The following is a 25,404-nucleotide window of genomic DNA, read 5'->3' on the forward strand; positions in this document are numbered from 1 at the left end:
ACACAGGTATCCCGTAGGGGTGTAGTTAACCGCTGCAACAGCTCGAGGTATCGCATATAACTCTCTCTATTCGATTGCCACCCCAGTATCAAAGCCTTCTACTGCATATACTATATGCTATACGCTTCATAGGACAAAGAAATATTTCGCCAGAATTTGATCTCCATCCGCGAAGCCATGTATTATGCATGTGTCTATGAAATCCCAACACTGCATCTGGCAAATCGCACAGCACCAATTATCGAGAGAACAAACTAACAAGGTTCTCCACAAAACGTATGAAAAACCGGATACCGTTGCCCAACTCCCCAATCTCAAACCTTTTCAGCTCAGTCTTCAGCCGTGTAAGCCTCCTTTTGAAACAATCAGACGATTGCCATCATCCTCTCTCGTAGAAAGTATCTCCGCTCAATATATCAGTATATCAAACGTGTCATCCCCCTCTTGAAACATTCTATCACCCCCACGACTCTCCTCTTTCAAATTCGTTCCCCTTATTCTTCAACAGTGTAATCCCCAGAATGAGGGCACTGTGGTAAATCGTGTTACCCCTTTTGACAGTCAAACAACCACATCATCGCTGCCTCCTCTTCTCGCCCTTGAGATTCTGCGCCAGCTTGCTATGCTGGGGACGTTCTCCGCGCTTGAGGTACTGCTCATATACGTGTATACGAGTGGGGTCATCTTGATTGACCTCCGGATGGTGTCGCTTGATATGGTCGTTGAACTTGTCCCTATCTGAGGGTCAGCATGCCGTGTGCGAAGCAGCATATATGGAGGGAAAATACGTACCAGCGGTAAAAGACCATATGCGGCGAGCAAGTTGGGGTGCGTCCAGGAGGGCGCCAACCAAAAGGGCACTCCAGAGTCCCGACCCTGTGCTTGACGAAGTGGCGGTTGAGTAACGCCTGGGACGCCTGCATGTCACCGCAGAGCGAACACTCAACCTTGCCATCATCGTTTTGAATTGTCTGCGGATCCTCACCGCCACCGAGCACAACGATATTCATCGGCGGCCCACAGTACTTGTGAGCGCCATGATAGTTGGCTGGCGGTGCAGGATTGGCGGGCGGGACGGGGTTGACGGGCAGGGCGGGGTTACCAAGTGACGCCTGAGGGGCGAGGGCTGCAGCGACGTCTGGTCTTGCTGGCGCGTTCGACCGGGGTGATGGATTGTCAACCGGCTGGTCGACGTCCATCCCAACCGCAGGAACACCAGAACCAGAAGACACGCCGCGGTTGCTGCGCTGCGACTCCCACAGGTTCACATTGGCCCTGAGCATCGGCTCCAGGGGAGTTCCAACCAACACCGGAAACAAATCCAGCGTTGGTCGGAATCGTCCCTGGAAGACCGCCAACCAGACTGTCTGTGTCAGCCAAAACCATACCAACCATTGAATGGAATGAACTCACAGGATAAAAAGTCCTCTGATTGGGCGCTCAGGCCCACCTCCTTTGTGGTAATGTCCCCTGCGCGATGCCTTCAGCTTTCGAACCACTTGAGCGTATTGTAAAGTTACTAACCTGTGACATGACCGACCCAGTCGCAGGGGCGATTTGGATGATTCCGGCGGAACACGGTGATGAGGAGACACAGCACAGTGTGACTCCTCATCCCGGTTGCCGCCATCATCGCCTCCAGAACGCTCCCCTTCTTGACTCCCTCAAACAGTGGTGTGGTGCGATGGTTTTGCATCGCTACTCTCTCTTGTCGTTCTGTCGATGGTGTGAGAGAGAAAAGAAGCGGAGACTCAAAACATCCGCGATATTTATCGCGGGTGCTCCTCCGCTAGCCGGAACATTCCGGCTCTACGGTAGCGCCGTAGCGCGGCTGCACGGTAGCGCAGTTTTCTAAAAAGATTAGTTGGGTCACCTATAACGGTTGCTGTGACGTACGTACCTTTTCGTAGGTGATGTTGAGTGCCGCTAGTCGGCTGTTCATTGGTAGGGTGGTAAACGAAAGAAGGCGAAGAGCCGCCTACGTCATTAGGATCTGTTTTCAAGCGCGTATTGTGCCGGTTAAGTGCGCGTGTTGCGGCTACTGTTGCGCACTATCCACTTAGGGTACGGAGCCCTGTTTCATTACACTAGTTCCGCGGTCACTCGAGTTATCCTTTTCCACTGGTAGCCATATGCAGACGTCACTCAAAGTTTAACTTGCATTGCCAAAATCTCTGTGATACTATCTATATGTTGATAAGGAAGAAGAGGGTGCATTTGTTGAGCTTAACTCTAGTGATTTTGTTCTCCCCGACAATCACCAAGGGTGTTTGCTGTGGCTTCGCATGATTCATATATGCTTCGTGTTAGACAGGATTTTGAATATGGTGCAGCTGCTGGAACGGTCGCGTAGAGTTCCTTGGTCATCCATTAACAATTCCAAGGATGCATTATAAGAATTGAGAAGGCAGACGAATGAAGCAATCTGTAAGGACTGGAAAGAACCCGCTGCTCTACAGTACGCGTCAGGTCATAGTGACATCGTCGACAGCATACCCAAAGCATGGCATCACATAGTCCAAGTGGAAGGAAGCCAAGGAATGGGCATATGTGAAAGCTACGAGTAAGAACTATTAACACAGCCGCAAATTTTGTCAGAAACCGGATTCCATCTCAGCTCAGGAGTCCATACGCCTACCCTCTAGGTTCTACCCAGCAGGGCCATCAACCATTCATCCAGTAAATGCTAACTCACCTCCACGACGCCGGCGAGGTCGAGAGGACCTGGAGTTAGCCAAGATCACTGTGGGTGACTTTCTTGCTTGTGCAATTGTAACCTCCTTTCGCATGTGGCGGTAAAACTAATTCAGGTCACGAAAATGCGGTGGAAAGCTGGGACGAAGAAAACATTCCCGGCAATAGCGATAGGGCTGGTCTTCTCACCTAAACGCGTCTTTCGTCTGACTGGTATTACGCAATCATCGCATGATGATGTGTTTAAGCAATTAGTTTCCCAGAATTCAGGACATGGCGACAACATTCGATGCCAGATTACGCTCCGCCTTGGATGGCGTGCGTTGAGGGTGGCTGTTGGCAGCGGTACATAGGAACTTCCGCATGGAGATTTGACAAGAAGGACGCCCCTCGGAACGAGTTCCCTGAGATCAGACGGAACTTCTGAAACCCTTTTGAAAGTTGCCTGTCTCTCGTAAGCGAGAACACAATCAGCGATGTCATACAATGGCTTTATGTTGATTGCAACTTTGAATTCCGCTCTGGGCGTCTACACTTGAAAACGGGAGGATAATCATTGAAGGCCGCTGAACCGAACCCTTATATACACCCTTGTTCCCTCCCTTTTCCCTTCCACCTTCTTTTCTACATCCATATTTCTTTCCAACTAGAACCCAAGCTCGATCTCTCCAGTAATCTCAGTAAAGATATCTTCAGCATCTGTTTCATCAGTATGAATCACAATACTCCGAGACAAGGAACTTCAAGGGTCCGACCCTCTCGCGAAGAAATCCAGGATCACGCCAACTACTTCCGTCAGGTGACACGAGAGGAGACCACTCGTGCTCATCACGCTCGCTCAGATGCCTTGGGCTCCTCGGCAGCACAGTCAGTGGCGCGCTCGACCCGCCTGGCCACAATACCGAAGATTCTAGTCCAACTCTTCAAAGGAAAGGGGAAGAACAAGGAGGAGAAGCAGGAGCAATTCGGCAGAGCTCCACCGGGAATCTTCCATCCATCAACCTCGACGATGGACTCGCCTGCCCCCCCTCGTCAACAACCCCTTCCCGTCCTGCGAGAACAATCTCCCGCTTTCTCCTTCACCTCCCGCGAGTCTATAGCCGCCGCTGAAGAGATGCGCGAAACAGAAAGCCGCGATTCCTTACCACGCAGTGTTTCGCCGGTACGACGGCTGAGCCTGGACTCTATTGACCTGCAGCTCCCGATAAAACATTTTGAGACGATACTACCCTGGTATCAAACCGCCTATCCTACAGGAATCGTGTTAAAGTTCAATGAGCACTCGGCGCACTCTGCTAGGGCGGAGCAACTGCCTCTGGAGACGGTCCAATGGGGTGTCTTGAAGCCGGGAGAGAAGATGCTGATCGATGGGCGCGTGCACTCCTTATACAGCTTGCACCGGGATTATAATAATCAGGGTGTCATAATTAACGGCATCGACGTAGCAAAATTAACCAGAAACCGTTTAATTGTCACGACGAAACATCGATTCAAAGTGCCAGACGTGGAATACGACTCCCTTGGCGTGGTGGACTTCGACATCCTCGAGAGCAGCGGGACACTCACGCTGCACATACGCCGGCCGGGGTCTTACGCGACGGAGAAGGCGTTCGTCGAGGTGACGGATAGCGAGCGCATGTCGCTCCTCAGCGAATGTCTCGCCGATGAGAAGAAGAAGCACCTTGCTTCGCGCCGAGGAGCGCCAGAGCTGCTGACATTGTGGGTAATGAAGTGTCGCAATCCAACCGGGCCCATAGTGGTGATCGGATGGACATCGCCGGGGAGCTGTCTGATCCTGATGGTAGCGGATCGCCATCACTCTGAGCAGGACGGCATACAGCCACTATTACAGTATTATTGTGCTGGACGACGTAGTGAAGCAGCCATCATGGGAGAATGCGATGTGATGCCGATTGCTGTAACCGGGTACAAGCCGGAGCACGGGTGTCCATACTGTGGGAATTGGCGGAAGCCGAATCGGACCCTCTTTGGTAAACCACCTGGCGAATTTCGCGGCTTGGCTCCACCTACGGATTAGCGGGCGAGGGGTAGCGGGAGTAATACCGATAACTCCCTTGGAGATACGCGGGGGAAACTGTTGATAAGCGCCTGCTAGATTTCAGCTTGTCTCATCTCCCATATTTACGTACTTCTTCGCCGGCCCAGCTCAGAACCTTAAGCTGCTGAGCCGAGTCTTCAACTTCCTGTGATAGTCAAGAACTGTGTATATGCTGAAGAACGGGGATGACGTCACCTGTAATGCGGAATAATCTGGTGCAAAACAAGCGTTCACCTCGCTTTGTGATTTTATGTACTCCGATTGTTTCCGCCTTAAGGTCATCAACTCAGCGTAAGACGTATCGCTGCGGACGCTTATCCGGGGATGGCGCACATCTATTACTGCTCCATAGTGAAGTGGAAATTGTTACATGAGAAGATGTTTTAATGGTAGACGTCTAAAATGCCAGATTTGTCGACCCTGTAGTCCATACTGCCCGACAACTGTCGTTTTAGACGTTTGCTTTCTGTATTAATATGTTTGTACGGTGGGGAATACGCAGTTTAAACTTCTCGAGTTGTCTGCTAATCTCCGACTTCAGGTGTCCCTAACCATATGTACTTGTGTGATGTCAGCAGTACATATCTGGCTGAGATGTAGTTGGTCTTCGTATTCCTATATTCTGGCGCCTGAACCAGGGACTCGGTCGGAAGGTACGCGGGTGAACCTACCTAATTCCCTACTTACGCAGCGTTCGACCCAGCTAGCGATGATCGACCGCAGCCTTTCGTGCACCTGCATCCTTTTCTCCACTCACATCCTTTCCTCCACATCTATCCTACCCTCGACAGTTCCACTTCCCTCTTTACATCCACCTCAATCATCTCCTCCACCTCCATCATTCTCTCCTATCTGCGGCTCCCTGCAGCTAAACTACCCGACACTCGGCCTTTACCTTTCAGTAGAACGATTACTCCACCCCTTAGGAGCTTTTAAAGTTACAATTATCCACAAGACATCAAAAATGGCCCCCTTCGCCCCCGCCTCCAACGAACGCCTGACCTCAACCCATTCTCTCCTCTCGCCTACCCCCGACTTCTACTGCCGCATTGGGGAGACCTATACGGAGGCGGTCTCTCGCCACATGAACGAGCAGCGTTGTGCAGCGGAAGAGCGCTCCTTGGCTGTATACATAAACGATATCAACGTGGTAAACTCCTTCTATGGAGTCCCGTTGATTCGTGCCGACGACTCCGGCGAACCAGAAAATGAGCCACAGCAACAGCGACCGCGCAGAAGGTGGATCCTTGCCGAAGCATGCCAAAATGCGTTCGCCACCGGGGTACAAGAGTCGGGTCGGATCGTCGAGGATATCACCAGCATGCCGAATGATTTCAACATCGAGCCAGCAACGCAGAGGGCATCCAACAAAATTTCTTCGTCCTCTGTCACGGAGCCCGTTACTACAGCCTCACTCAGCTCGCCCTCAATCAACCCACAATCGACGATTTCTGAAGCGGAAGCTGCGGCACCCGCTGCTAATGCAATCGCGGTGGCGGAATCGCCTTCGATGCCAGCCAGATTTGGCCGCATCATCGTGTTTGTTGACGGTTGCCGTCTCGTAATGGGCGGGGTTTCACAGAGAACCACTGAACCCAAGATTCGAAAGTAAATCGCAGACCGCGGGCTGTCGGTGTAAGTGACTTTCCCTTGCTCAACAAATGATGAACGGATACTAACTTTGAACATGGCCACAAAGTCGCCATCCCTATCGATGTCGCTACTGGCGCCCTACTTGAATGGGCTTTTATTGACTTTGGAGATGGCCGGGATGCTATTACGGCAGTGACGGCTGTACTCACCTAACGGATAGCTCAATGCGGTATTTATTAGGGAAGAAACCCACAATGCTATACGTTTGGCTGCAGATATCGGACAGTATAGTTCTCAGAATGAAATAAAAGGGAGTGTTTTAAAATTCCTACTGGCTAAGCCTCTAAGGCGTGCTGCGTTTTCGATCGCTTCGTAAAAGCGTACCTTCGTAGATTGCACTATTTGGTTACCTTTAGTCGTCCCGCCATTGTCCACGGTTATACTAGATGACTTTATTAGTATCGGGATAGGCTGAATCTTGGCGCTGCAAGATGAGGCTGATGATAGTGAGAGGGTCTCTCTCTAATCACCCAACGGTGCCAACCACTACAACTATCATGATGACAATTTGAAAAGATGCTCGAAAGAAAGATAACGTCTTAAACAGTGGTTGTGCTGATAATTACATCGCTGGTTTGGAGAAAAAATGAGAAAGTTATGAGGGTCGCACAGCAAGGCTGAACCCCTGTCTTCAGCCTATCCCAATACTAATGAAGTCATCTAGTACCGAAGCCAGCACTTGTCTTATGTAAGCAGTATGCAGATATCTGGATAAGATGTAGTAGGTCGTGATATTCTAGTTTTCTGTTGTTTGAACTACGGAAGCGGTCGGAATGTACCTGAGTGAACGTACGGTAATGCCCTATGTATCCAGGATGCGACCCAGCCAGCGATGATCGACTGCATCCATGCCTCCCCATTGATCCTTACCTTAACGTCCATCTTTCTCTTCTCTCTGCTGCCCAGTGCATTCAGGCTACCTACCCGACTCTCGGCCGGCACCTTCTAAAACGACGATTGCTCCACCCGTTGGCAAGATTATAAGTTACAGCCATCGACAAGCAGCCAAAATGGCTCCCTTCGCCCAACCATGGAGCGGACACCCAACCTCCACCTCTTCGCTCCTGAAGCCTTCCACGGGCTTTGACTTGCGCATCGGAGAAACGTATACTAAGGAGGCAGTCTCTCGCCACCTGAAACGAGCAACCTCGCGCGGAGGAAGAGAGGTATCTAGCCGTCTACATCCGTGATATTAATGTGGTGAACTCCTTCTATGGAGTATCATTGATCAGCACTGCCAACGGTGCCGAGCAAGAGATCGAGCCTCAGAAAGAGGCGCCGCGCACAAGGTGGATGCTGGCTGAGGCCTACCAGAATGCCATCGCTACCGGTGTGCAATATTCGGGTCGCATCGTTGAGGATTTTGACAGCTCGACAGATCAGCCTACGCCTACTGAGGAATTTACAACTCAAACCTCAAACGACCCGAAGCCTTCGTCCTCTGCGACGCAGCTCGCCACTGTCGACGCCCACAGCTCTCTTACTCTCGACCCGCTATCCGAGTCCCCGAGTGCTAAAGTGGAGGCTGCGACCAATACTACTATCGGCGTGTCGGATTCACCATCGACGCCTGTGGGATATGGACGTATCATCGTCTTTGTAGATGATTGCCGTCTAGTCATGGGTGGTGTCTCGTAGGGAATCACTGATGACAAGGTTCGCAGGTACTTTGCAGACCGTGGACTGGCAGTATGAGTACCTTTCCCTTGCTCGAGAGATGATGAATAGATACTGATGATGGCTGTGTAAATAGGAAGAAAGTCGCGATTCCCACAGATGCAGCCACTGGCGCGCTATTGGAATGGGCGTTTATCGACTTTGCAGACCGCCAGGAAGCCCTTATGGCGATGACGACGGTGCTCGCATGATTGAGCACTTGATGATTTGTTCACTGTGGAATAACTGGCATGATATGTTATGCGTGACTTGACGTGTAGCAATAGCTCATATTTTCTAGCATGAAATGAAAAGTTGTCTTATATTTCTTACTGGCTGAGGGCCTAAGGCATGCCGCGTTTTCCATTCGTTGATAAAAGCCTACCATTGTTGAAATACACTCCCTGTGCAGTTACAATTAGCCGTTCACGCGATTGTCCTACCGGCTTGTCTCTCCGAGTGCGTAGAAGCTGCATCTAACCTCGCGGTTCCGGGTCATCCTAAACTGCCTTTTCCTATGTCTTGAATTATCTCATCATATGTCACATGTAGCGTACTGCCAAGTCTCTGCTGTCTTTTGCTTTATTTCTAAGTCTTTGACCCTCAATCTACCTTGTGCCCTAAAACCGGGAGCGCAATTGTGAGTAGCAAGTGATATGTTGTGTGTCATGTGCCGCTGCAAATGGACTGTGGGCCGACTCCGAGTCTGCCCGTCACACATCAGGTATTACGTATCACGTGACCCACGCATTCACAACGATTCACACCCACGCCTCGTTTCTATCGCAACCTCTGAGTTCTATCGCTCCATTCGGTTTGCAACATAAAATAGGAAGATCTATCCCCCCTCTCACCCAGACTTCCCTCAAAACATTTATTCCCCCAACAACCCCCCATGTCCGAGAAATCCCCCCCACCCGCTCATGGCGCCAAGCATGCCACCCTCATCCTACCGCCTACCACTCTCAGCCGCCGGCATTCGTATCCCGCCAAGCTTGGAGCGTTCCCCCCAAAGCCGCAGGGGCATATGTATGCAGTTCTTGCCCCCTGGTTCACTTGACAAGGTTGTCGCTGACCATGTGAACGACAGCTACATCCCCACCAAGGACGGCTGGATCATCGCTGCCGGCATGTCGCCCACACGCGGCGTTCCCGTTGACGGTACCCTCCAAACTGCAAATACACTGTCCCGCGACCCTTGAGGATTAATTGATGAATTAGCTGTCCGCCGGTCTCGCCGTGACACGGTCGCCAACATGGCCCCGCCTTCGCCTGCCGGAAGTGGCCACAGCAAGTTGAAGTGCCGCGCGAACGACGGACGCATCCGCAAGAAGCTGTCCGACATGTCGATAGAGAGCGCGGCTAGCTTCTCTTCGGGTGGCACGCAGAGCACTGTCAAGAGTGGATTCTACTATAAAAATTGTGCGTGATGAGGTTGAGGGTGGAAGTGTTAGGAACAGAGTGCTGATATGGGGATAGATCCTGCCTCTGACCATGAGATGTTCGAATCTGACAGTGACGACGACGAGCACGCTGATGATAAGGCCGATACCGGCGCCGTCGCCAACAAGGAGTCCAAGAAGAAGTATATCCGCTGTACAGTGATGTGAAGGATACGAGGTTCCGGATCTCACTGCGTGGTCTATTCGCTACTGAGTATTAACCAGCCAACTTTGACTAGATCTAGAATTTCACATCTCATACCGCACTTCAATTTACCAATTCTACTTCTACATGCTTATCCGCTACCGTATCGTCTGCGAGGGATTTTACTCTCTAGTTTATTGGTTTCAGTGAGCTGACAGTGTGGATTCATCATCCGTTGCCGAGCCCTCGTCCTCCCGAATCCCCTCTCCGCCTCCTACTCATTTCATTCCACGATCGGGTCATCGACCAGAACTCACCGGTACATTTCGATCGTCAGGGCGGAAACAGCCACGTACCCCGCGGACAAGTGTTCTGCAGAGGGGAGTGCCATTGGTATATAGGATAAATAGTTTCGTTCTCGTCGAGATTATCGGCCGCCTCTGAGTGTAGATCGCGCTGATACAGCATCACTCGGAGCGAATGAATTGGCTTGCTGATGGCGTCCTTCGCGGACGCATAGGTGGCTGGCGGGGCTTGAACATTTGGATTGTGGATCGCTGGCTGCACAGGACGGTGGTCTAAACGTTGGCTGGTTATTTCTGTCAGATCTGAACGTCCGTTATGTAGCTATGGGGACAGCTCTGAGCACGTACTGTACATGGCTGGGAGAAGCCTCAGTGCACGCAGCGGCGCAACTGCCCGGCGTAGGCGGCGACGGCATGCGTCCAACCCAAGCCTTCTAGCCATCTAGATAGCACGTTTGATGTAATTATACATACAGGACCCCTTCCCGGTAACGAGATTATTGCAACTACTCCTACGTTTACGTGGTGTCAGCTACCAGGCTACCGACGAGCTGATTGGCTGCTCATTTGCACAGCTGCACAGACTAGGTAGGTATCCCGTTGACGAAAAGCGCAGCGCCATATTGCCTTACCATATCCAGGCTGTCGGCGGTCGAAATGGGCTCCTCGGTCGGTGCGGAATATCTACCCATATTAACAGGGCACGACGAGGGGAGGGCTGGGCGGAGAGCCATAGAAAGTCGTTATCGGGCTCGTGACCGGAGCAGTTAATTCCGCCGCGGGCTGGGCGACCTCAAAGACGGACGGGACGGACGGTTGACAGCCCTGCCGGCGAGGTGCCACTGCACGCCCTCCTGCTATCCCACGGATCGCATCGAGCTGGAGTTCGAAAATCGCCTCAGAAGTGGCCACTCCTCCACCCGTCCAAGTAGACTACCCACACCCTAGTCAAAGATTGCCTTGGGGGCTAATAAAGGGTTCCGATTGTATTCAGGTGGTTCTAATGATGGTTTAAGGCCAGTTTGCCTTCATGGCGTGCAAATTCGCGCGATTTTCACCGCTTGCCATGACAGGGCATCTAGCGAGGTGGTATTGGGAATACGATAGAGTAGTTTCATGGAGCGGGAGTGGTGAAGCATGGACTTTTGGGACTCGTCTTTAGACGTAAAGAGAGAGACAGAGAACATTGATTTATTACGCATGCGGCCGTACTAAACTATGGCGACCAGTAACTTTTGAACCTTTCTTGTCCTGCCAGCTCCGCTGGGTCGAGAGAAAGCTATACCACGGCCCATTGCTGCGCCGCTGCCTACTAATAGTGGCTCTGGTAAGTTGAAATTAGGGGTCGATAGTGAATATGACATTACCGGTTTTTTTTGGATTCTCGGTATGAAAAGGAATAGCGCACGGATTCTTTTGGTATTAGTGTACGAGCTAATACTATCTAATGTTTCTCGCCCCTCCCTCCATCTCTCCGATCACTCCGCCACTCCCTTCACTTTCTCGGTCCAGAGCACCTGCTGGGAGGAGTCGCCACCTCATCCGAGGTACGGCGCAATGTCCAAGTCCTCCCCGATGGTGATATACTCGGTTACCTTCTTGCGAAGGTGACACGAAGTCTCAACCACCGGCGGACGAGGGTCTGACAGCAGCCGTGCCCGGAGATGAGGAGCCACCTGCCCGGGCGCAGCTGGTGGCCGCGGTGGTACCGGGAGCATCCAAAATCCTCTCCAGTCCACCAGGAGCGTTCAGCTCCGCGGCGATGCGTACCAGCTTGTAGGCCTCACGGCGTCGGCGCAGCTGTGGATTTGGCCGCCTGCGATGAAACTAGTAAGTAACGTCTGGTACCCGTGCGGGAAAAAGAGCCAACAACTTTTTCCTGGGCGTTTTGGCAAGGTGGGAGTAAGTGGGGGAAGGCTCCGAAATTTCCATATCCGCGAAAGATTTGTGTTGTCGAATGTTTATCTCCTCGAAAGGGTTGATTCTTCAGATAGTTTTTCACGAGAAGGGGGATCAGATAGTTTTGTAGGGGACGTGCGGTCGTATTTGCTTCGTCGACGTTTGTGGGCTGTGAAAATTAGGGCTACCTACTACTAGGGTTTTGTTTTCTATGTCTCGCGCAAGGTGAATGGTCTTTAGACGTACTACCAACAGATGAGACTAGCATAGCATAGTTTGCATTGCTACGTCTGCTGATCACCTATCAGGACCAATCACAGAATCTCAGCAGGCAAATGATTCTCGGTCTCATGTTTATACCATTTTACTAACGCGCTACACGGCAAACAGCAACCGGCTCGTCTGCGGCGCAAGCTCTGGCTATGACCATCACGAGTATGGCAACTACGTTTTTAATTCCACGAAGCTGTGCTCGAAAACCTGCGATTCTGCTATCTTGTCCGCCTTCTACCATTTCTATACCTTACTTTGTCCGCGTCTACGTTCCCATCGGCAGTGAATCTCTCCGCTATGCACTTGGTTACGCTATCTCAGAGTCCGACGGCCAGCGGCACCATCAAGGAAATTATTCGTCTAGGTCACGACTCGTCTTTCTTCGCTCTTCCGCGGACCGTAGACTCGAACACTTCGCATATCGATGTACCACCACTGACTACAAGCGTCGGATCCATGCCGCGCTCCGAGGATGGTCAAATGAGGTATCGTCGAGGCGCACTTCTCGTATTGCTGCGTCCTCGGCGGCCCATATCTCGGCCACGACGGCTACCGGTTTTTGGTTTTGTTGAATCGTTGATTGCATGCGAGCTATCTATATCATGGCAGCGCTCACACATACACCCTCAACTGCGACGCCACTGCTCAACCCGACGTTTTTCCTAGACGAATTAGGGTATGCCATCAGATGCAAAATTATGGTTTTGACTCGAGAAGAGGGCTAGACTGAGAGCTATGGAGACGGCATCTCTCTCGTGAACAAAGGTCGCTGAAACTGCTGCCGGGTAAAAACAGACATTTAATCTGTTATGACCTACTAAGGTTGAATCCCATGAATCCCATCATAATTCAACCGAAGAGAAAAAAACAGCGGCGTGGGATAACCCCGTGCCGAACTGGGTTCGAACCAAAAACCTTCACCACCCCGGTGGTTGGCTTGGAAACCCCGATAGCAGGACCGGTGTCAATGCTAACTCCACCGGGTGCGTGACCATTAGGCCACGCGGGGTTTTTTTCCATGCTGTAAGTTTACTACACGTGCTTATGAACACGTCCGAAATCTGTAGTGCGACTTTTTACCCCAGCGACGAAGCAGCAGCAGTGCTACTACTTACCCACTACTCCATACCTTCATGTTAAAGATACCCAGATGGATAGGAGGATTGGTAGGAAGATGAAAGGATTGGTGGGAGGATAAAACTGTTTTGTTGCTTGCTTCTTCTTCTTCTCCGGGCTGGCACCCTTCTATCTATGCAGAATATTTCTACCATTGGGAGATAGACCCACCGGCGACACCAGACAGTAGAACGCATGTCCTCCGGATACAGTTTGCATGACCGCGGCCAAACAGCAAGAAAGATCATCTCCTTCTCCGGATACGATTCGCATGACCGAGTCCTTGACTCCTTCTGAACTGTGAACACTGCTCCTCGAAACTTCACCATCACCTTACACCGGACATGAGGAGAGTTCCCTCATGCCACTGACATTCGATAGCTCGACTCGCAAAATCATCACTCCGTTCTCTATTCGCCGTCTCCACCGTTCAACTTCGTTAAGATAAGAGAAAGGCTTGCCAGACGAAACATGGTGGCGTAATGGGCAGGGCCGCCGAATCCACTGCGGCACAGTTCGTCACCCTTGAAGATATTTCTCCTGCGCGAGTGATCTTTGATGATCTTCAGTGCACACGGTTTCCATTGTCCATGCGGCGTACCATCTGGACGAAGTTACATGATAACAGATTACTTGAAGTAGAATAGAGAGGAGTAAGGATGTAGATACACTTCAACTTCGAGCCTACGGAGTTTCTCGTTGAGTTCTGTCAGGATATTGGACAACTGGAAGTCCGGAGATGACGAGGACCGCACAGAGAATACGAGCGCCGGAGACCACTGCGGGGGCTGACATTCCGTAGGAATCGATTCCCCGACCCTCAGGATCCTGGCGCTCGTACATAGAGTGATCTCGCTGCTCACGATACTTGCTGTGCCTAATTTATCACCTCCTCCTAGGTATCTACCACACTATTAAACAATTTCCCTTCGATAACGAACGGCTCCCGAGAAAACATGTTAATGAGCAAGCCTGAAAACCGCAAGAAACGACGATGCACTATTTTCCATTCAGATCTGACCGTAACTACTTGAAATCTTGATGGCTAAAGCAGCTGAGCATCATGGCACCGCAGGCTTCTCAGTATGACCCAATCTTCCATGGCACCATAACACGCAAAGCCCCAGGATTACGCCTTGTCGACGGGATCGCTTGAACGCATCACCTTTTTTGAAAACGCCTTTCTCATACGCGGCTTCGTGGCTTCGCCGGCCTCAGCCTTCTGTGCCTCAGCAGCAGTTCTGGTAGCCTGTTCAATTTTAGTCAGTGACACTTCCCTACTGTCACCTGGCGAGATTCTAACTCACCTGTCGAGCCTCTCTAGTCGCTTTGGCCTCTCTAGCCTCTCGTGCCTTCCTCATTTTCCTCGCCAGGGCACACTCGCTCGGGCTGGGCTCGGCACTATCGGCACCTCTGGATGGGAGGCGCCTGGGGTTCATGCGGATACGGGGCGACTTGGGCGAAGGCAGACCGTCATTCTTGGCGCGGGCAGATCGGGCACAGTGATGCTGGCCATCGCTGGTAGAGGGTCCGGTACTCGGTTCGGGATCACTTCCGTTGCTTCTGTTGGCTAGGGTACGAGCGCTCAAAGAAGCATTGTCGAAGCGGTTCTTGCGGTCCTCCTCATCCTCGTCCGACGAGGAAAGGTGGTCGCTGACATCGTTGAGGTTGAAAAAGTGAATGTCATCCGGCGGCGCGAAGAAGTTCTCGGTACCCGGGACAGCAAGCATGGTGAAGGGCGTGTGACCCGCGTGCATGTGATGGGCGTGTTCGTGTTCGTCTTCGAAAATCGGCTGAGGGAAGGGAACCGGGGTGAAGGTCATCATGTACACGCTCAGAAATCCGAGGAAAATGGAACGGCAGATTGCTCCAAGGGCATCGAGCGCCTTCTTTCCGTACATACCGAGTCTGGTGTTGTGGAACAGCGCGCCGATAATCGACGTCTCCACGCCGAGTTGCGGATATCCGGTCAGCGCACGCACAGGGGCGAGGTGCGTCCTGCAGTAGGGGTTGTCGAGCCAGTTGTTGAGGTAGAATGACAGCTCGTACAGAGCAAGAAGCAAAAGGATAACGAGGACATTAGTGACGGTCCAGTTCCTGGAGCCCATAGTGAGAGCCAGCTGGGAGCGACTCTCACTGACGCGGTGAATCAAGCGGTCGCGGGCTTCCGGCCAATTCACGTCCTGCAGGTCGAACCCGATAGCTGTGAGAACGGTGACGAGCTTCCTGCCAACACCGCCGGCAACTCTCTGTCCATCAAAGGTAAACCAGGCTACGAACATGTGCCAGCCATAGCTCAACATCCCGCAGAATGATTCCCAGCCGTAGCGAAGCCCACTGAACCAGAACTTAGAGATGTATTCGACCATACCTGTCAAGCAATCCAGGACGCTCAGATTCTCTCCAGGCCAGCGGAGGCTCGCAAACCAGGATAGAACGTAAACGTAAGTCACAATCAGGGAGTCGAGATAAGTGGTCATTCGAGTAGTCGTCGCAGAGGTGTTGCAAGGGGTTGAAGGGGTGTTGTTTGTGGGATTGTAGTAGCTTCTAGGAGGAGGTGCGATCGTGGAAGAAAGTCCTTCTACGGTTCGTCACGGGAACTGCTTGCTCAATTTGGTCCGTGAGCGACTTGGTCCGTGCTCATCCCCGCTAACTCGAAATCGCACATTGCACGTGATTTCCGGTTCATCATGTACTCGGGTGTAAGGGGAATTGGTGCACCCCATTGAGCGCCATTTGTTAGTGGTGTTGGTGCACGACTCTCCCTCACACCCGAGTACTCACCTGTTAGGTATTTACCAATGATTTCTAACAGCGTCACTTGCACCGCGCCGGCCACCTCCCCACTTCGAACTCAGGCCTCGAAGCAGCAATGGAGCCGCCACCACCAGCAGTCACGCTGCAAAGCTACTACCTCACCACTCTGCTGACAGTGGTCATGGTGCCTATAACGCCAACTCCAATCTCAAGTGCACCTCTCACTCACGCTCCATCCGCCGACGTCGATTCCCTACAGGCTACGGTCGTGGGAGCAGCTTACATCGGACATCCGATTCCTACTCCTTCCTCGTCTTTCATCTGGACGTCTACATCGGCAAATGCAACCTCGTCCCTGGGAGTCACTTGGGCAGCAACCTCGTCCATGGCTATGGACATATCCGTGGCAACACCAAGTCCAACCCCGCCCTCGCGGTCCTCTAGCAACAGTCCGCAGCTTTCGATGCCGCTCGTCGCTGTCATCCCTCTCATCGTCATCGGAAGCATCTACCTAACGTTCATCCTGCTCGCCTCACGCTGTATCCGCGAGTCTTTTCACAAAGTGCGGACAGCGGCAACGGTCCGGAAAACAATCCACGAGTCGTCGGCGTCCACACTGGCCCTGCCCATCGCTGAGGAGTACGCCTCCTACCGCAAGAGGGAGAGAGAGAGGTGCAGGATGCAGTTTGAGGGTGTTTGGGGAACGCCCTGGATTGCTACGGCGCCAGGTGGGTTTGTCTCTGAATTTACTGGTTATGGGCGAGACTGATGATGATCTGTAGAGCCCGGAGAAGGTATCGAAATGCAGGATGATCCAAGCGTCGCTACCATAACTACGGTTTCCCACCGTCGCCAACAATCCATCTCCTCCCCACCAGCCAGTCCTACGGTCTCTAGGTTTGCCCGTACCCCTGACCGGCGTGGAGTAAAGAATCGAATACCGAAGCCCAGCAGTCGTGCTAACGGAGCCGATACACCGGATCTTTCCGACGACCCATCCTCAGCATCCCAAGCATCGCCGAAGGAACCGAAAGAAGCTACGGTGGTGGATGTGAAGGGGAAAGGTGTCCTGACCCCCGGAATCTCCGACTCGGATAACCCGACGGGTCTTGCGGGTTCCAATCCCGGAGACGTCCTCGACGGTGGTAGTTGCGATCCAGCTTGCACGCTGCTGAAGCTTGTGAGCAGAATGTAACTGCAAAGGCATTGGCGCTCTGCCTTACTCCAGAAGTAAATATTGACATCACTGGATATCTGTAGCACTTTCACTGCTGCTGGAGGAGGGAAGTTCAACGCGTTCTCCTGTCATGAACATATAGTTTTTCTGTTTTCTCCCCTCATACACGGTTGTTATTTGCCTGATACTGGCTGTGCTTACTACTTGCTGACTTTGACGTTCGAACAAATGTTACACTGAGAGTTGTTAACCGTTGAAGCTGTTTATATTAGAGGAGCAGATTTGTTGCCAGGTGAATGGCTTTGTTTCTCTCTGTACTCATTGATTGCATACGGCCTATCTAGATAGATAGATCGGGATGGTAATATAAGTGTCAGCAGATGGAATCATCAGAGATGTCGTCGAGCGCGGAGACACCGAGTGATTTTTGCATGACGTCATCGCGAATCGAGGTGATATCTGGCAGCGAGTGACTTGATATGATGGCGGTACGGAGGAAGAGGACATACTGCTCCATTTCTCAGCTACGTATATACATCCCTCCATTACCTGCTCCCTCTGTATCCTCGGTGGCACGCATTTCACCACGGAGTATGTGATAATATGTTCACGTGATTGCACAGAGACACTGAAACCATCCAGGGAATCAAACAATCAAACAATTAACCTGTTAAACAGAACTTAGATACAGCGTAGGAGCCCCTCTCTCTGGTTCCTCCGCGCACCCTCATGCCCACGTCAACAGAAGATTCAACCGAAAGAAAAGTAAATTCGCACTCGCATCCCTCCCCCCTGCCTCCCTCCCTCTCTCCCTCCCCCCCGTCGTCCCGTAAGCACAGCTCAAATCAACAACCCCTTAACAGCCTGCGCAGTAGCCAGGTGTTCCTATCACTTTTTGTACGGACACAGCTTCTTGCAGTCGGGGTTGCTGCACGTGGCTGTGTCCATCATGTTGCGGAGCTGTCCGCAGAAGGAGCAGCGCCAGGTGTAGACTTTGCCGAGGCGCGTCATTGGGGGATGGTCGTTGAGTAGACTGCGGAAGTTGATGTGTTGTAGTGGATAGTCGTGGGTTGTCGTGGGTTGTCGTGGGTTGCCGAGGACTGTGGAGTTATTGCGATGTGGAAACTTGTCTGTGGTGCTTGATTTGGAGGTGATGTTTGTAGGATATGTTGATGAGATGAACCGGAAAAGTGTCCAGTGATCACGCCTTACATCTAAATTTCCGCGAAGCTATGTTACGAATTGAAAAGCAGAGCACGATCGCCCATCTTCAATCTTCTGCGGTTCCATCCGTGGTCTATGGAAACTTGGCATACTGGCACTCGAAAATGAGAGATGGTTGTTTTCGAAGTCTTCTGTTGGGGCTTCATGTCGAAATGGCGAGTGAGCACTGAGAAACACCTAGCCCCTGGCTGCACGGTTGAGAACGGCCACAGTCATAATCAGCATAGTCGATGATAGCTGACGCGCCTAGGTTCTTCCCCGGACCTCTCCCAATTCCTAGGACCATGGGGCCAAATACGGTGTGTACCGAGTGACATCTCGCGTTCGCCGCTGTGTCGCAATCATGATATGTGTACACTCTTCTTCGCGTATGGGCCCTACTCACATCCTTGAGCGGTTAGGCCATGCGTTTCGCATTCACAGAAACGTATATCGCGTGACCTTGAAAGCCGTACATAACCGCAGCCCATTACCGTCCCATAGAACGCATATCACCGACCTACGACGTGAAAGCATACCAACAATAAAACAAATGCATCCTCTCCCGCGCCGCGTCCTGGCAGACAGGCCACACGCACACAACACGATGGCACAACACTCACGCGCTCGATCACAATCTATACCGCCGCCGGCACCCCAGCACGGTCCGTTGACACTTAAGGCGGACTCCACGTCCAGCATCCATCTCGAGACCTCTGTCTCAACCCGATCTCGCGGACCCCTCGCCAGCCAAGTCGATAGCAACGACCTCCCCGCCTCCCGCCGCCTCTCGCACCAGAACATGGCCATACACACGCAGCTGGCCGGTCGCCTCTCAGGCATCGTAAGAACGTGGGTCTTGACGGGTTATATCGTCAGGATATCATCGCCGCCGACGTACTACCTACCGAGGACGGGCGGCGGCCGGGGCCCATTCGTCGTCCCGGTTGCTGCGCCCGTTCCAGGCGGTCGAGACACTGGCGCCGTGCACGAACCGACGACGGACCAGCACCTCCTCGACCGCTTCGCCGAATCACTCCGTTATTCCAGCTCCCGATCCGTACCCTCACTCCGCCCCACCCCCACCCCAGTCCCCCTCCCTCTCCCCGCAGCCCACCCCCCGCCACTAGCACACCTCCCGCCCCGCCTACCACTCCGCCACACCCGCCGCAGTTTCCTCCCCATCCCCATCCCACTCTCCCATCCCCCCGCAGCCCGCCCACCCCCCTCAGTCACCTTTCCCCTCACCCCCCTCACCCCCCTTCCCCCGATCCCGCCGACCCCCTCCCCCCCGCACAGTCCCACCAGCCCCACCGCCTTCACCCCAGGTACACCCATCCTTTCCCGTTACCCGCGCCCAAAATCATTCCACACATCGACGCGCGTCTCTCGCCGCCACCCAGTTCTGAGCATGTCACCGAACGAGCTCGAGTTCCACCCCGACGTCCTTCGCGCACGGCGGCTGCTCGCCGCGGGGGTGCCGAGGCTTCCGGATTTCAAGCTGCCGGAGTTTGGGCAACAGGGGTGGAAGTTGATGCCACAAGGAACGTGGGAGGAGACGGTGAGGGCGTGGTTGTGGAGCCTTCTTGATGGGGGGGAGGGTGGGGTGGGTGGGGCGGGCGAGGGCGTGTCGTGGGCGGATATGGTCGCCGCCAGGGCGAAGGCGCCGATGGAGGTGCGCTGGAGGTTCGATGAGCGCGTGGAGTTTTGTAGGAGGTTCTTTGGAGGGACGTTTGTCAGGAGGTTGTTTCTGCCGGTGAGGAGGGGGGAGTAGCTGCTGCGGGTTCGCAGAGATAGGGTAGTTCGCATTGGATATCACTCGGTTATCATGTTTTTCTTTGAATGTGTCCTATTGTTTTACTGAAACGTCAGCGAATACGTCTGGATTGCGGTCGTAGCATGTCATCCTTAGATTGTTCCAGATGATCCATATACAACAATTCTGTTCCTATTTGGCCTCATCGACTCGGACAATCAAACCGTCGGTGCTAACGCCCGCTTCTGATACATCGTCAGGACGTCATCGCCGCCGACGTACTACCTCCCGAGGGCGGGCGGAGGCCGCGGACCTTATGTCGTCCCGGCTGCGGCACCCGTTCCGGCCGCGGACACCCGACTCTAGTGGAGTGCACGAGCCCACGGCGGACCCGCAACTCCCCGACCGCTTCGCCGAATCACTCCGAGATTCCAGCTCCCAATCCGCGCCCTCCCGCCACCCCACCCCCACCCCCAGTACCCGCATCCCGCTCCCCTTACGGCACTCACCGCCACTGCCCTACCTCCCTCCCCGCCGCCTTCCACCCCCCACACCCGCCGCAGTCTTCTTCCCATCACAATCTTCCGTGCCCCTCCACCGATCACCGGAACACCGCCCCCCATCTCCCCGCATCTTACGCCCGCCGCCTCCACCCCCACCCCCAATAACACCGCCTCCACCAACACCCCCACCCCCACCTCCTCCACCCCCACCACCACCACCACCCCCCTCAACTTCCCCCACCCGCGCCCAAAATCATTCCACACACCCACGCGTACCTCAGGCACCCTCCCCGTGCTATCCGTGTCACCGAACAAACTAGAGTTCCATCCAGACGTGCTGCGCGCGCGGCGATTGCTCGCCGCGGGGGTGGGGAAGCTGCCAGCTTTTAGCCTGTCAGAGTTTAGGTGGCAGGCAGTTCCGCAAGGGACGTGGGAGCAGACTGTTAGGGAGTGGTTGTGGAGCCTGCTTGACGGGGGGGATGGTGGGGTGGGTGGGGTGGCTGACGGGGAGGGCGTGACGTGGGCGGATATGTTTGCTGCCAGGGCTAAGGCGCCGATGGAGGTGCGCTGGAGGTTCGATGAGAGGGTGGAGTGTCGTAGGAGGTTTTTTGGCGGGGCGTTTGTGAGGAGGTTGTTTCTGCCGGTGGGAGGGGGGAGTAGCGTGGGATGTGGATTCGTACAAACGGAGGTGGGTGCGCGGTGGATCACTCGGCAGTTTTGTTTTTCTTTGATGTTTCCACGTTGTTTGACCGAAGTTTCAGCGAAGACGTCTTGATTGCAATGATGATACTGGCCTTCTGTAGGTCTTTCGAGATGCTCCCTATGTTCTGTTCCTGTTTGTCCCCCTTCCGCGCGGACAATCAAATCGTCTGTGTCACACCTGTTTCAAACACTACGAGAATAAAGAGAACACTTACATATAATGCCCCCTCCACCGTGCCATCTCCGGTTCCCACCTCGAGCCCCCATAGACCGAAAATTACAATGTCCTCCGACCGCCAGCACCCCAGCACAGCCATCGACAGCCCGAAGCGCTCCCGCCTCCTCATCCGTAGCCTCCTCCTCCTTTCCACCCTCCTGCTTGCCAGCCTAATCATCAAGCCCATCACCGCCAGCCCTTCCCCCTCCCCCTCATCCGACCCCTCCCCTTCCCCCTCCCCCTCCCCCTCTCCCTCCTCTGACCAGCTATGCCAACACGCCGACCTCGCCACCCTCGGCGTACGCTGCCAGTACTGGTCTCAGCCGCTGCCGATAAAACATCTAGTGGACGCAGCGACGGCATGGTGCGCTACGGCGGGCGAGGACGGGCCGATACCGCACCTGCAGGTTGTTGGGAGTGAGAGGCCGAGGCCGAGGCCGGTGTGGGGGGTGGGGGAGGTGGATGTGGATGTGGATGTGGATGGGGATGTGGTGGATGGGGTGGACGGGGTGACTGGGGTGACTGGGGTGGCCGGGGCCGGGGTGACTGGCGTCCCCGATGATGAGGATTTGCACGGAGTTGGGGATAGTCGTATTGGACGTAAGCCCCTGCCCCCCCCCCCCCCCCCCCCCGCCCCCCCCCCTTCTGCTGTGGCTGACAGTGCGTGTGCGTGAAGTCAAGGCTCAAAACATGAACGCCACCTCCGGCTGGGATTTCACTCCGGAGGCGTGTAACCTGCTGACGCAGAGTATTGTGCTGCAGTGCGCAAAGAACTGGCCCGGGTTGGGGGTCAGTGTTGGCGGCTGGTATCGCACGAAAGAGGGGCTGGTCGAGGTTTGGGGGATGATTACACCCGTGGAGGGGTAGGAGGGGTGGGAGGGGTGGGAGGGGTGGGAGGGGTGGCGGCAGAAGCGGGACGGCGGGGTGGTGGGGTGACGGGGTGGCGGAGTGGCAGAGGGTAGAGGATTGAGGGTTTAGGGTTGAGGGCTGTGAGCAGCTGTGTAGGGCGTATGCAGGTATTCGCTCCGGTATGGCAATATTCGTAGCCCCTGTCTTTGTCTGCTCAGAGGTCTCATCGCAGTGTCTTCTTTGTTCGGTGACCGTTGACGGTGTGGTCTTCGGTGGTACACTAGCTATCACTGCTATCACTCGGACATCACTCGCAAGTCACCTCGGCGCTGGTGATAACCGTTGCAAAAGCTGCAGATGCTGCACGCCAAATACAGCACCTTACCAGTCATATCATACATCTGATAAATTCGAGATGAATCCATCCCTTCCGGCCATATTTTCTCAAACGCGCACGAAACCGGCAATATCCGTTTCGACGCCAAGCAACGGCCGAAAGGCCACTAGTAGAATGTGGGGATAGCATCCCCGTACGACCGCTTATCGCCGCTTCTCGCCGCTTCTCGGTGCCGACGCCCACTACTAATACGCAACCATCCCTGCCCACCCCGCCCCCCCCCCCCTCCTTCCAAACCCCACCCTTCATCCACTCCACGAGTTCACAACACATCACAATGGTCGTCGTCGGTAGAGTACATAACAGTAATGTTTCATTAATCTTCATTCATCCGCACATCCCCGCATCCCCACATCCATGCCGTAGCTATCGTATCGTATCGTAACGCATCGCCCAAACTCCGCGGAACAAAAAACCGTCAAAAAAGAAGCAAAAAAAGAAGCAGAAAAGAACCCCATTGACACAATAAAAACTCCGCTTGTCTATAGTACAATACACCTTTTTCGAAAGCAAGGAAATAAGATGAACAGGAGCAAATGAAAGCGACAGAGAAATAAAAACGAAAGAAGGAAAGAGAAAGAAAGAAAGATGGAACCCCGTATTGTAACATTTGTCGTGTCGTGTCGTGTCGTCTCGTGGCTTGACTTGACGTGACGTGACGTGGCAATGTGTTACTTATGCATGCATGCGTGCGATGTGGTGAATGAAAGATAATGAGTGTGAGCGAGTGTGAGAGTGAATGTGAGAGTGAGAGTGAATGTGAGAGTGAGAGTGAATGTGAGAGTGAGAGTGAATGTGAGAGTGAGTGTCGGTGAGAGCGACGAAGGAAATGTGTGTGTGCCGATGTTGGAATCGCTGTGCCGAACATGGAGCGTGTACCGATGGCGGTGTCGGTGACTGTATCGGTGTCGGTCGATGTCGTGATGTGGTCGGTAGCCGGCGAAGATGTTTGCCAAGCGTCCGTAGCGGCGGCGACGACGGGGGTGATGATCAGTGATCAGTGATCGGTGATCGGTGATCGGTATTCGTACTCCATGGCGCATCTGTCTCTCCCCACTCCTCCTCTCCCATCGGCCTAAACCCTACTGCCCATAAACGGCCTCCCATGCCCCTCCTCCGCCGAGCCACCGCTCGAATTCCCCGCCGACCCCCCAGGCGACGCGGAGGACCACTCACTCTTCCCAGTCGTCGCCTGATCGCGGAACTCAGGACAGAATCGGAACCAGCTGAGCAACATGCCCTGCACATTGATGGCGCGGATCTCGGCGCGCGCGATGAACAGCGCCGCAAGGATCACGCGGATCAGGGCGCGCTGCACGCGCCGGCGGATCTGCAGCTTCGGCAGCTTCGGGAGTTTTGGCAGCCGCGGCAAAGAGGGCAGCGTGAACGTCATGTGGAAGTTGATGGTCGGGACTGTGAACATGGTGGTTATGGCCGGTGGTGGGGGGAAGAGGGCAGCTGGGGTGGTGGCGAGAGGCGGCAGGTGAGGGTCGCTGTTGCCGTCTTTGTGGTCGGTGATGTGATGTGATGTTGTTTTTCCGGCGGCGGAAGCTAGAGGACTAGTATCCGTGGGCGCTGTTGTGTGCGAGTACGAGACTGAAGATCGAAGCGAATTTTTGTCGGTCGGCGGCGGAGCAGCGAGCTAGATAAACCGGATTCCGTGGGTGCGGTGGTGCGGGCGGTCTCGCATGTATGCCGGGTATGGAATGCTCGTGGGAAATGTTCGTAGATGTGCTGCGATTGGGCGTGGCGAGGTTGTTCGTGCGTTTGTCGTTGATTCGAGATGAGGGAGGGGGAATACGGTGGGCGCGGTGTTGGCGTCGCGCGATTGGATGTTGGGACTGGGGGCGGGTGGGTGTTGTTGGTTGGTGGGCTGGCGGTGGTGGTTGTGGATTGCGATGGTGGGGCAAGATGTGGATGGGTCAGCCAAAATCGACGTCGCCTGCGCCAAGGCCCGCTAGCCAGCGCAATGTGGTCGAGCAGCTGTCGCCGAAACACAATGGACGCTGACGGCCGCTGCAGGAACAGAGAAGAGTTTTTCTTTCTTTCTTTCTTTCAGCGGGGGCGCCGACAGCAGTGCTCTGCTACGGTCACAGGTGACGTATAGATGTGCGGCACCCGTTCCTGGCAGCCACCTATTCCCGTGCTCCGTCTCCGCACACGGCGCGGCAATTGGGTCTGCTCGACGGTCCGTCGCCGAGCATGAGGTCTACCGGGCAGCACGTAGATACGTTTGCGTGGGCACTCTGGAGCTATTCCGCAGGCAACTGTCGCGCAGCCCTCGTGTCGCCGGAAAACGAAACAAGCGTCCCTCCCTCCCTCCCGCCAATCGCATCCCTGCGCACCCATCCATCGAGCCACGCCCATCCCTGCAACGGCACATTCCCGCCAACCACTATGGATTCTCGCTGGTTCGCCCGCATTAGCCGACCCTGCCGGTCGCGCCAATCCGCGAACGGCACTCGCAGCCGCTGATTCCCACCAGCGGCCAACGGGGACCGCCTGCATGGCGCAATGCACCGACTCTGGACCCTTCCGCAGGCATGGTCGAGGCACCCGCCACCGAGAGAGCGAGCCAGTCGCTCCGTGCTGTGACACCGC

General features: G+C 54.1%; 8 protein-coding genes across 8 annotated transcripts; 5 read left to right on the forward strand and 3 right to left on the reverse strand.

Annotated features, from left to right (window-relative positions):
* Positions 1-574: 574 nt before the first annotated feature.
* Positions 575-1,942, reverse strand: BZA05DRAFT_416737 (uncharacterized protein; the record flags this gene model as incomplete). Its single annotated transcript, XM_051485419.1, has 5 exons — positions 575-734; positions 793-1,363; positions 1,414-1,470; positions 1,525-1,663; positions 1,901-1,942. 5 exons carry the CDS (start codon positions 1,940-1,942, stop codon positions 575-577), a joined length of 969 nt encoding a protein of 322 aa, XP_051341447.1.
* Positions 1,943-3,406: 1,464 nt separating this feature from the next.
* On the forward strand, positions 3,407-4,601 carry BZA05DRAFT_442804 (uncharacterized protein; the record flags this gene model as incomplete). The annotated part of the gene is made up of 2 exons (XM_051486791.1): positions 3,407-4,417; positions 4,500-4,601. The coding sequence occupies 2 exons, from the start codon at positions 3,407-3,409 to the stop codon at positions 4,599-4,601; spliced, it is 1,113 nt and encodes a 370-aa protein (XP_051341448.1).
* Positions 4,602-5,717: 1,116 nt separating this feature from the next.
* BZA05DRAFT_442805 (uncharacterized protein) lies at positions 5,718-6,559 on the forward strand (the record flags this gene model as incomplete). The annotated part of the gene is made up of 3 exons (XM_051486792.1): positions 5,718-6,292; positions 6,363-6,388; positions 6,453-6,559. 3 exons carry the CDS (start codon positions 5,718-5,720, stop codon positions 6,557-6,559), a joined length of 708 nt encoding a protein of 235 aa, XP_051341449.1.
* Positions 6,560-7,416: 857 nt separating this feature from the next.
* BZA05DRAFT_416740 (uncharacterized protein) lies at positions 7,417-8,274 on the forward strand (the record flags this gene model as incomplete). Its single annotated transcript, XM_051485420.1, has 3 exons — positions 7,417-7,511; positions 7,639-8,040; positions 8,160-8,274. The coding sequence occupies 3 exons, from the start codon at positions 7,417-7,419 to the stop codon at positions 8,272-8,274; spliced, it is 612 nt and encodes a 203-aa protein (XP_051341450.1).
* A 6,097-nt stretch (positions 8,275-14,371) lies between these two features.
* BZA05DRAFT_416742 (uncharacterized protein) lies at positions 14,372-16,386 on the reverse strand (the record flags this gene model as incomplete). Its single annotated transcript, XM_051485421.1, has 6 exons — positions 14,372-14,491; positions 14,550-15,613; positions 16,027-16,095; positions 16,162-16,187; positions 16,229-16,252; positions 16,283-16,386. 6 exons carry the CDS (start codon positions 16,384-16,386, stop codon positions 14,372-14,374), a joined length of 1,407 nt encoding a protein of 468 aa, XP_051341451.1.
* Positions 16,387-18,986: 2,600 nt separating this feature from the next.
* Positions 18,987-20,153, forward strand: BZA05DRAFT_416743 (uncharacterized protein; the record flags this gene model as incomplete). The annotated part of the gene is made up of 2 exons (XM_051485422.1): positions 18,987-19,419; positions 19,708-20,153. 2 exons carry the CDS (start codon positions 18,987-18,989, stop codon positions 20,151-20,153), a joined length of 879 nt encoding a protein of 292 aa, XP_051341452.1.
* A 1,469-nt stretch (positions 20,154-21,622) lies between these two features.
* Positions 21,623-22,424, forward strand: BZA05DRAFT_465734 (uncharacterized protein; the record flags this gene model as incomplete). Its single annotated transcript, XM_051487774.1, has 2 exons — positions 21,623-22,157; positions 22,234-22,424. The coding sequence occupies 2 exons, from the start codon at positions 21,623-21,625 to the stop codon at positions 22,422-22,424; spliced, it is 726 nt and encodes a 241-aa protein (XP_051341453.1).
* Positions 22,425-23,878: 1,454 nt separating this feature from the next.
* BZA05DRAFT_416744 (uncharacterized protein) lies at positions 23,879-24,226 on the reverse strand (the record flags this gene model as incomplete). The annotated part of the gene is made up of 1 exon (XM_051485423.1): positions 23,879-24,226. One exon carries the CDS (start codon positions 24,224-24,226, stop codon positions 23,879-23,881), a length of 348 nt encoding a protein of 115 aa, XP_051341454.1.
* Between the last annotated feature and the right edge of the window lie 1,178 nt (positions 24,227-25,404).

The sequence above is a fragment of the Tricharina praecox genome (assembly GCF_024521635.1).
Source record: "Tricharina praecox strain CBS 144465 chromosome Unknown BZA05scaffold_6, whole genome shotgun sequence".
NCBI classification, from domain to species: Eukaryota; Fungi; Ascomycota; class Pezizomycetes; order Pezizales; family Pyronemataceae; genus Tricharina; species Tricharina praecox.